The sequence below is a fragment of the Nothoprocta perdicaria genome, unplaced genomic scaffold (assembly GCF_003342845.1).
Source record: "Nothoprocta perdicaria isolate Ctin4 unplaced genomic scaffold, notPer1 scaffold_103, whole genome shotgun sequence".
NCBI classification, from domain to species: domain Eukaryota; kingdom Metazoa; phylum Chordata; class Aves; order Tinamiformes; family Tinamidae; genus Nothoprocta; species Nothoprocta perdicaria.
Window position 1 is genome coordinate 863,567 of NW_020454128.1, and position 10,077 is coordinate 873,643.

General features: G+C 59.6%; 2 protein-coding genes across 2 annotated transcripts in view; both read right to left on the bottom strand.

Moving 5' to 3' along the window:
* The window catches only part of LOC112949949 (cytosolic purine 5'-nucleotidase-like), a 4,348-nt gene extending 3,607 nt beyond the window's left edge, over positions 1 to 741 (bottom strand). Inside the window, exon 1 of the mRNA XM_026042414.1 lies at positions 693 to 741. Coding sequence (XP_025898199.1) covers positions 693 to 741 — 49 coding nt within the window. The remainder of the gene's footprint in view (positions 1 to 692) is intronic.
* On the bottom strand, positions 669 to 10,042 carry SLC20A1 (solute carrier family 20 member 1). The gene is made up of 11 exons (XM_026043113.1): positions 9,988 to 10,042; positions 9,208 to 9,829; positions 8,979 to 9,119; positions 8,766 to 8,851; positions 6,744 to 6,840; positions 4,628 to 4,747; positions 2,793 to 3,041; positions 2,140 to 2,701; positions 1,835 to 2,020; positions 1,484 to 1,568; positions 669 to 1,191 (listed from the first exon to the last, which is right to left on the bottom strand). Exons 2-11 carry the CDS (start codon positions 9,569 to 9,571, stop codon positions 1,030 to 1,032), a joined length of 2,052 nt encoding a protein of 683 aa, XP_025898898.1. The 5' UTR covers positions 9,572 to 9,829; positions 9,988 to 10,042; the 3' UTR covers positions 669 to 1,029.
* Between the last annotated feature and the right edge of the window lie 35 nt (positions 10,043 to 10,077).

The following is a 10,077-nucleotide window of genomic DNA, read 5'->3' on the forward strand; positions in this document are numbered from 1 at the left end:
GGGGGGGCGCATCCCCACGTGGCTCATCCCGTGGCCAGTGTCCCCAGGCTCCCCCCAACACAGCCCCCCAGGCAGGGGACAGGCCCCAGCCCCACGGGGAAGGCGCTGGCACCTCCCGGGGCAGGGACGGGGGTGACACAGCCCCCTGTGCCCTGTCCCCCATGGGGCACAGCGCCAGGCGCTCTTGCATCACCCCCTGCCCCCGCCGTGGTGCCCAGGGCCTGGCCTTGAGGCCCCCTCCCCAGGCAGGGGGGCAGGGACGGCCGCGCTGGGGCAGCCCCAGCACTTGGGGACAGCAGCCGGGCCGGGCCGGGGGGGACACGAGCAGGGCTCCGCACCCCCATGGGCGTGAGCCAGCCCGTGGTGACGGCGGTGACAGTGTGCCGCGCTGATAAGGCACGTGGCTGCAGGACACGTGCCCCTTATCGGTGCCTATCGGGGCGCGCAGCCGTGGGGGCCCCAGCAGAGCCAGCACCGCCGCCCCAACAAGGAAACGTTTATTGTTATTACCGAGGTAGCAGCAGCGAGCGACGCCGGGGACAGGGGGGGACCCCGGCCCCCCCACCCCAACAATGCCACCCCGGGAGCAGGATGGGGGCGAGGCGGCTCCGCGCGACGGCGATGGAGGCCAAAGCTGAAGCCGGGAGAGGCGCCGGGCCGAGCGGGGGTCCCGTGCCGCCGGGCCGCGGGACCCGGCGCCAGGCTGCGCGCGAGGAGGAGCCGCGGCGGGAGCATCGTCATCGAGGCGTTAGGAGGAGTTCAAATTAGAAAACAACAAGCGGCCTCCCCCCCACACGCTACTCTACAGCTACGCAGCACCCGGGGGCACCCCAGGGTGGGCCGAGCGCCGGCTCCTCACGGTGCCCACCGGGGCTGGGCGGGCAACACAGTCTCCCTTATTATTATTAAAAAAAAAAAAAAAACCCAAGATAATTCAGTGAGGGCACTAGATAGGAGGGGGAGAGGCCGAGAGAGAAGGCTAGAGCAGTGGGGAGGCTGCGGGGAGCGGGGCCGGGGGGCCACGGCCCCTCAGGCGCCCCGCACGGCGAACATGAAGAGGGCCATGATGGCGGCGCTGATGAGGCCCGAGATGGGCACGGTGACGAACCAGGCCACGAAGATGTTGCGGAAGAGGCGCCAGTCGACGGCCTTGCGGGAGCGCAGCCAGCCCACGGACACCACGGAGCCCACCTGCGGGAGAGGCGGCGCGAGCCTGCGGCGCTGCCCACGGCACCCGTCCCAAGGGGGGAGCCCCCCACGTGACACAGGGGGGTTCCAGCAGCCCCCCAGGAAGAGCAGAGCTCCCCCCAGCCCCCAGGGGCTCCCTCGGCCGGCTTGGCCTCCCACCACCTTCCCAAGGGATTCTCTCCTCCCAGCCCCTGCACGGAGAGGCGAGGCCAGCGCGGTCCCCGCTGCGCTCCGGGGAGCCCCGGTGCTGCCGGGCACGAGGCAGGGCCCGCGCGGCGCCGCCACCACCGCTCACCTTGCAGTGCGTGGTGCTGATGGGGAGGCCCACGTTGGAGGCGATCACCACGGTGAGCGCTGACGCCAGCTCGATGCTGAAGCCACTGTGGGGAGAGGAAGGAGGGGACGAGGACGGTCACACAGAGGGGCACGAGGAGAGAGGGGGCTCCGCAAGCTGGGACAGGTCCCAAGGTGCCCGGTGTCTGCTTGCCCCGGCTCCTCCAGACAACCACTTCCAACCCGAGTTTCCAACTTGGGTTTCCAACACACTGGAACTGTTCCCAACTTGAGCTCCAGCGCGTCAGAAACGCAAGCGCCTGTTTCTAACGCACAGGGAGTTCCCACAGGGCTCTGGCAGCGAGACCCTCACCTCGACGGCGTGATGGGAGTCAGGTCCTTCCCCATGGTCTGGATGACTCTCCTCCCCCAGACCCACAAGCCGATGCAGATGCCGGCACCTCCGTAGAGCAGCAGCCAGATGGGAGTCCCCTGCTTCGTAGTCACATTGCCCGTCTCGTAGACGAGGTAGAGGGCGACCAGGGGGCCGATGGCGTTGCTGCAAGAGAGGAGAGGGGTTCTGGAGGGCCAGCGGTCTCCTTTCTCCCCGCTCACACGTGGCACCGCACGCACAGACACAGAGCCAGTCAGCACAGACACCAGCTCGCCCAGACCCACCTGACATCGTTGCCACCGTGAGCAAAAGAGCCAAAACAGGCGGTGAGGATCTGCAGGAACTGGAAGAGCAGGGACACCTCCGGCTTGTCCTGGTCGTGCCACTCTTCCAGGGAGTTGCTGCTGCCCTTCCTGTCGCCGATGCCCATCTCCACCTGGGCCGTGTTGAGGTCCACGTCGGCGGCCGGGTGCGTGTCGGCCACCGCGTTGCAGTAGCTGGTGTAGCTGTCCATGCGCACCCTCTTCTTGGTGTCGGCCGCGGGCCACGTCAGCTTCTCCGTCTCCTCGCCCTTGGGCTCGCCCTCCTTGGCGCGGAAGGAGTCCAGGGGCATGCCGCAGATGGCCATGGTGTACGAGGTGTAGCTGTTGTTGCGCCGCAGCGGCTTGTCCCCCGAGTCGCCCATGCAGTCGCCCATCTTGGCGAGGTGCAGCTTGTGCAGCAGCTCCTTGTAGAGGCCCGAGTCCTTGTGCACCGTGTGGTACTGGTACTGCCCGCTGGAGTTGATGTGGTGGCCCACGGCCTGGTTGAACTGCACGAGGTTGCCGTTGGGCAGCTGCACGGCTCCTGCGGGAAAAGAGCGCTTTTAGCTCCCGGCTTTGCTGGAATAGGCATGGAAACGAGGACACCAAGCGATCCCCAAGCTGCCTCCACTCACCACTGTCAACGTTGGTTTCCTTCAGGTCAAGGCTGGGGAGCCTCTCGTGCTCTGGGGCCTCCTCCAGGTCTCCCAGGTTGAAGGAGACCGTTCTCTCCTCCACGGCCGCCCGCGGCGGCGCCGCCAGCACCACGTCAGCCACGGGGCTCTTGGCATCGCCCACGGGCGCTTTGGGCTCCTCAGGATCTTCCTTCAAACTGCTGCTCTTCTCCATGAGGGGGCTTTCCGAGGGGCTCGATTTAATCTCTCCTGGAAAGAGGCAGCTGCCATTAACCCCCTTCCCAGCACCACGAGCGAGGCGTTGGGGCGAGCAGGGCCGGGCCGGCTCCCCTCGCCGCTCACATCTATGGCAGCTGCACTGCCCAAGGTCAGAATTAGGGAGCTGTAAACTCCCCGTCCCTTGTGCCCGCCGCCGCTCGGCAGTGCCACCTCGTCCCAACAACAGGCTCCATAACAGGCTGCCATAAACCAGCTCGCCTCCTATTTTTAGGCCCCACACCCCCACGCGGGGTGTGGCGAGCGGCACTGCGTGGGGGGGCCGCCTGTTATTCCTACGGCAGAGATTCCTCCTGTGCCAATCACGAGTTATGGTTATCTCCGGGCACACGGGGCTACATCCTCGTTGCCGGCTGCCGCTGGGAAGTGCTTGGCCACAAGCTGGTGGACACAAATAGCTGCCTCTCATGTGGTTATGACTCCCGGAGGTGACGGGAGGGCCTGGTAAACATCCCAACTTCTCCCCCCCATCCTCGGCTCGGCCCAGCACCCAGGGCGAGCCCAGGAACCCAACCGGGGCGGTCTGGTTTCCTGTCCCACTGCAAGAGCCAAGCCAGTATTTTCAGATCCTGGAAACCAAGGCAGTTACTCCCCCTCTCCCGGGAAGCCTGTTGCCATCAGGTGAAAAACACAAGGTCATCCGGCACCTAAGAACCACCTTGGCCTTGGTGACACGAGCGCTTGCCCTCTGGCTCAAGTGCTGAAGCCTTTGAGGCTGCAGGATTCAGCTACCCCTCCTTGCCTAAAGCCTCTGCAGGGCTTCCTAGCGGAGCCGGTGCCCTGCAGTGCCCGGGGTTTGATCCTGCCCTCCCTGCAGCCTGGAGCTGCAGCTCCAGCAACTGGAAAAGTTTCAAGGGTGGCCATAAAGCTGTTAGTCACACCCCAGTTACACAAGCTTGACAAGGACACTCGTTATCCCCTCATCTACAGTGCTTTAAATGCCTCAGCCTGCACACCCAATTGATATGCAAGACCACACACTGCTCCAGGAGAGCTCCGCGGAAGCCAGCGCTGGGGACTGCTACTTTGGATGCCTTTCAATAGATATTTCAGCTCCGGGGCAAGGATTTCATAAGATTACACAGCTTTAAACTTGTGATCTGCATCTGCCGAGCCAAAGATTGATCAGCAGGTATGTAACCTTTAATCCTGCGTGCTGGTTAAGAGGCATGTTACCTCCTACCTCCCCTGCGCTGGGTGGATGCTCAGTATGAAACAGCATTTATTGCCCAGCGCCTCTCGCAGTTCAAGGAGAGATCACCCTGCACAGGCAGGACTCGGCTGCCAGGCGCCCTGCAGCAGCTCGGAGGGACATTTGGGGGTGGAAATCGGCAGCGTGCAGGTGCTGCTGCTGCTACAAGCACCAAGGGTCCAGCAGCTTGGCTGGAAAACACCTAGTGACTCAGGGCTGGCAGAGCAGCTTAAGTGCTAACTTGAGCTAAGTGACCCTTCTAATAACAGCCCTGGGGCTAATGAGATTGCCTCCCCTCCCTGTAAAGAAGTTGGTTAGCAAAGGCATTGCCCTTCCCCAGAGCAGCCAAGACCCAGCAGTTACTTACGTTCGATTTTCCTCTTCATTCTCGGACATACAAAGAACCAGACGACGAGAGCACAGACAACAGCACTCCCCGCCGAAATTAGGAGGATACCCCAGAGAGGCAGTTTGTCAAAGCCCAGCACTAGGAAATAAAACAAGGGATCTTGAAACTCCCAGGGCAACAGCCCCGCTCAACGCATGACTTTACCCTTGAGCTCGAGGAAGCCAGCACAAAGCCTCCAACTGCTGCAGCACCCTGAGCTACGTTACCCGCCAGCCCCATGGCAGGGAGAAACGCTGGGAATACCAGGAAAATCCACCGCTGACCACGCAGAAACCAAGAGCTTAACCCACATAGGAGCCCCACCAGTTTGCAGGCTCCCCATCACGAGCTAATCTCTTTCACATGTCCAGACACTTTCCCTCCCTCCCAGCGCCAAACCCGATTAGTGAGTACTGTGGGTTCTGCCCTAGCAGGGAGCCAGTGCTCGCCCCGAGCCGAGTCGGCAGCACCGGGTACACGCGCGGCCTCGTGTCCTGCCTTGCTGCAATGTCAAAGAAAAAAAAGGAAAAAAAGGACAAAATGAGCAACGCTGCTGCAGCAGACAGTGCTCCTGCCCAGCACGCCAGGCTGGGAGCAAGCAGGGGACAGCAACACGCAGGACCTCAGCTGCTCCCACTGCAGAGCCAGATGTCTCCATTAACTCTTCCAGCTGCTCTGGGAAGAGGATTTTTCATTTTTTTCCCAGCTATGTGAGTCACTGGAAACTTCAGCCCAAACTGCCTCTTCCCCAGGGGAGGCAGCCAAGGTGTTAAGTGACCTACTTACAAGCATCCTCACATGCAGTGTGACTTTTAGCAGCAGCTTTTCATTATCCAGGTTGCTGCAGGGAAGCCAAACGGTGCTGTGACTCAAACCCTGCATTTTCTGCTGCAGCCACAAGTTATTGCTCCTCCTGCAGCAGCAGCAGCAACTGCGCCACAGTTGCTTTACATGCTCAGTTAACCTGTAAGCTGCTATTTGCTTGCCAACAAGCCTGCCCTGCTGAAGGCAACAAGCCCCACAGTGAGCGGCACTGAGCTTCACCTCCAGTTTAGGGCTTAAGTTAAATATCAATCTATCTAGGGAGGTGGAAACTTGTAAAGCAGCCATGGCTGTGCCTCAAATGAGCCCCAGCACTGCTCAATATCCCCATGGAGGATCCCAGTGCTCCCCTGCCACCTTCTCCTCATCTCAGGGAGGCTCCCAGGCTGGATCACGCATCTGAGCAAGCCGGAGACCCAAGGAAAGCTGACATCCCTCCAGAAAGCCTTCCGGTCACTGTTTACAGAGAAAACCCTCCAAACGCCAACACCGACTGTTGTCACTCCACCTCCAGCTCCCAATGACCTCTTTCACTGTTCCACAACAGGAAACCCGCTCAGACTGAAAACAACTCCCGCTGAGCTGCCCTCGCTGATGGAAATTCGAGTTTTTCTGCAGCCACTTGCTGCCCAGCTCCGTGGCTCTCCTGGGGCAAAGCCACCTCCGTGTGCCAGGCCACCGTGACAAGGGGACAGCGCTTCCCTAGTCCTGCCCGGGCTCCCTCTCCACAGCAGCCAAGCACACGCTTCAATGTGGCGTCCCCAAAACGCTTCCAACTGAAGCATCAACTCGGTACAGCTGCAGGACGCCAGCTCCTCGCGCCAGGAAGTCTCAGGGATAATTAGTTTATTCTTAGGGACTAGGTGAATCATAAGGCCACAAAATTCCTGTGCCCGGCTCCAGCTCTGCTCCTAGCCTCACTACCAGGAGAAAAACCCAAAACGAGGAAGTCCAAACAACCTTTGGGAGCAGCTGGGGGCCTGAGTTTTAGCACAGCTAAGAGAAGGAAGGGGAAGCCACGTTAACTGCAAGTCCTGTGAGGTCTAAGGAGAAAGGTCTGGGGGTTTAGTTTGAGCAGGCCTCTTTGGGCGGGCACCTAGCTAGATTTAGAGCTCAGCGCTTGCTAGCCTGCAGCCTTCTGTAACCGGCACAGGCCAGCCGCCTTCTAGGAGATTTCAGCCCTGTAAAGCAAAAAAGGGGTAAATCGTGCATTTAATGGAGGTTTTGTAAAGAATTTTTATATTCAGGCTTAGGTGTTCTGGCAGGTACTTACAAGGTGCCCCGCTATACATGATGGAGAAGAGGTTGACCCCCACGGTACAGGCATAGAAGACGGGCAGCGCTCGCAAGCCATTGGGAACGGGATCTGCCTGCAAAACAACGTTCAAAGCCATGAGAATCCCGACCTTGGACACCGCAGTTTCCCACAAGTTGTTTGCAGGGCCATGCAGCAGCTCTAGGAGAGGCCCAGAAGGCTCCACACAGCTTTTCCACTACATTCCCTATACTAGGGAACAACCCATCGGAGGGGTCAGAAGAGCTGCCGCTCTGGGAGACTCCCCAGCTCGCTCCAAAGAGGCAAGGAAACAGATCACCCCTCTGCCCAAAGCAGGAACAGGGCCAAGAGAGCATCTCAGTGCTGCCTGGGCACCTCTGGGGAAGAAGCAAGTGCCTCAAAACCCCAAATAACTAAAACATGAAGAGCCTGGGAAGCCTTGGGCGACCAGGGAGCCAAGGTCCTGCACGTGAGCAGGCTGCTCCTGCAGACTCCTCTGCTCTCCTTCACCAGGAGGCAGCAGAATCCTGGCTCCTCTAAAGCCCAGGATTTGCTTTTCCAAAGACTAACTCAACTTGCAGAACTGCCAAGCCTTCAGATGTGCTTTTGTGTGTGTGTGGCTTAAGAAACACGGGGCACTTTCACATGAAACCATTTGTCACAGCACTTCTACCCCCTTCCAGCTGACTTTGGCTAATTAAGAAAGTCCATTACTCATATGAGCAGCTTATTCAGCCACCTAACTGCACACAGAGGCCCTCACCCAAGCAGCAGGAGCCCTTAATCTCAGTTGCTGCCCAGCATTCAAGGCCCAGTGTTGATACAAACACATGGAGCGTTCCCAAAGAGCGGCAGGACGGAGCAACCGGAGCAGCCGCGGACTTGGTGCCAGAGTCACTTGACAATGGGACACGGCCAGTGGCAGCTCAGCTCCCACGGGCCAGTTATGCAAGGTTACTCCCGACAGCAGTGACGCCAAAGCACTTCCAAAAGGCTGCCAGGGAGCAGCAACCACGATAAGATCTCCACATCTCTTAAGCACAAATAGACCCAAGACCCCAAATAAATTAAGTCATTAACCCCAACTGTGCAGAACAAACTGATTATACGGAGATGCCAAAGTTCAGTCCTCTGGGCAGCTGGCTGAAAATCCCTGGCCAGCAGCAGCAGCGTGCTCCAGGTTCATCACTTCAGAACGTGAACATCTAGGGGTGCCACCCCCGCGGCAAGTATTTCAGGCGCTCAGTTCCATCTCCAGGCCCTCATCCACTCCAAACAGGGGAAGTGAGCCCAGCCAGAGAGATTTTGAATCATCTGGAGCTGCAGAGGCTGTATGGGAGGCAGCTGCTGCTGCCTGGTATTTTCAGCACGGGATATCCAGCGAGCTCGGGCAGTCTGCAGCAGGAACTCTGCTCTGCATAGAGGAAGCAGCACTTCCCTCCCCTACATTTAGGCTAAAGCAGCTCATTCACAGCAGATCAAGACTCCCTGGCACTCCCACAAATGGCATCCAGCAGCACCCACAAAGGTGCTTGGAGCCTTCTTGATTTGAAGGCTTAAAAACAGCAAAGCGTGGACTGAAAAAGTCTTAGAAATCAGGATAGGACTGATACCACAGAGCTTGGGGACATGTGCTGCTCCTGGTGGTGAGCACACAGTTTCCGCAGTGCCAGGGACAATTCCAGCCTTCCTGTTTTCAAGCCTTTGCTGTCAATAACTGCCTTTCTGTGCAGCCTGGCCAGCAGCTCCCACCTTATCACTTCTGAGCTGCTTTGCTACTTGGAAGCACCAACTGTTTCTGCTTAGGCCGGGCAGGAGATGACGAGCCCAGATGTTCAAGGGAAGTCAAAGCTCATTTCCTAGGCTCTGTTTAATGGGAAACTCTATGCTTCTCTGGCTCCTCCTGGATGAGGAGAGCCAGTAGCATGATAGGAGGCACGAGAAGTCTGGACAGGTCCTACAAGGACATGGGAGCCCCAAGCCGCCAGAACACGCAGCCCACGGCTAGTGTGTCCTTACCTTACAAAGGATGAACCTACGGACAAGGAAGAACAGGATAGCAGACATGATGCCAGAAAGGAGGGGTGAGATGAACCAGGACAACACTAGGAGAGAAGAGGTGTGATTAGTACCCTGCAGCAGCAAGGGGAAGCCCTGGGCCAGGATGGATGCAGTGGATGTTGCACTCAGGCGCTTATGCCGCTTCCAAAGCCATCGGAAAGTGGGACTTACCAATTTTAAGCAGCTCTGACCACTTGACACCTTTCTGCCCTCTGGCCACCAGCGAGAAGCCGATTGTCGCCCCAACAATGCAATGGGTACCAGAAATGGGGAGCTTCAAGAACGAAGCCACTAGCTGCCACACAGCCGATCCTGAAGGAGAAGCAGGAGCCCGCGGTAAGAGAGCGGCTGCCACCACGCGGACCCTCAAACCCACCCCCCGGGCACCCCAGCGCCTCACCAAACATGGCACTGACGGAGCCGGCCATGAGGAGCTCCGCCGTCGAGTTGTACATCTCCACGTCGATGAGCCCCTTGCGGATGGTCTCGCTCACTTTGGCTCCCAGCAGCACGGAGCCCACGGTCTCAAAGACGCTCGCCAGGACGCACGCCTGCCGCAGCGTCACGACGCCCGAGCCCACCGCCGTGCCGAAGGAGTTGGCCACGTCGTTGGCGCCCACGGAGAAGGCCAGGACGAAGGCGATGACGAAGCCCAAGATCAGCATCCAGAGGAAAGCCGTCATGGGGCCTCCCGAGGCCACGGGCTTCACGGTGCTCAGCAGCAGCTCGCCCAGGGTGCTGGGCACACCGGCGGTCACCTCCATGGCCCTACCTTTAGTGGTTTCCAGATCCACTTGCCACTCAGATATGTAAACAAAATATGAGGTATGCAGAGGCTATAATAAATAACGTTATAAAATTAAATAAACTAAATAAGCCGGAGATGGGGGGCAAGGAACAAAGCAGAGCTCCTGCTATACAGTGCATATGGGAAAGTCTTTTCGAGAGTTCCTGCGGCCGCGGAAGGTCAGCGCCGGGACGGGCTCCATGGTGCAGGAAGGGGACGCCACGCGCTCTTCATCCTGCGGGAGGAAGGAGGCCTGAGGCGGGGGCCGCGGGCCGCGCTAGGCCGCGGCGGTTTAACGGCCCGTTCAAACGCGGCGCGCGCGCGCGCCCTTCCCGCGCGCGCCAACCGCCCCCTCTTCCCGCGGCCCCTTCCCGCCCGCGGCCCCGCGCTCACCGACACGCGGCCCGGCGACGGCAACAGGAGGCGGATGAGGAGGAGCAGCAGGAGGAGGCGCCGCCCGGCCCGCCCGCCGCCGCCACCGAC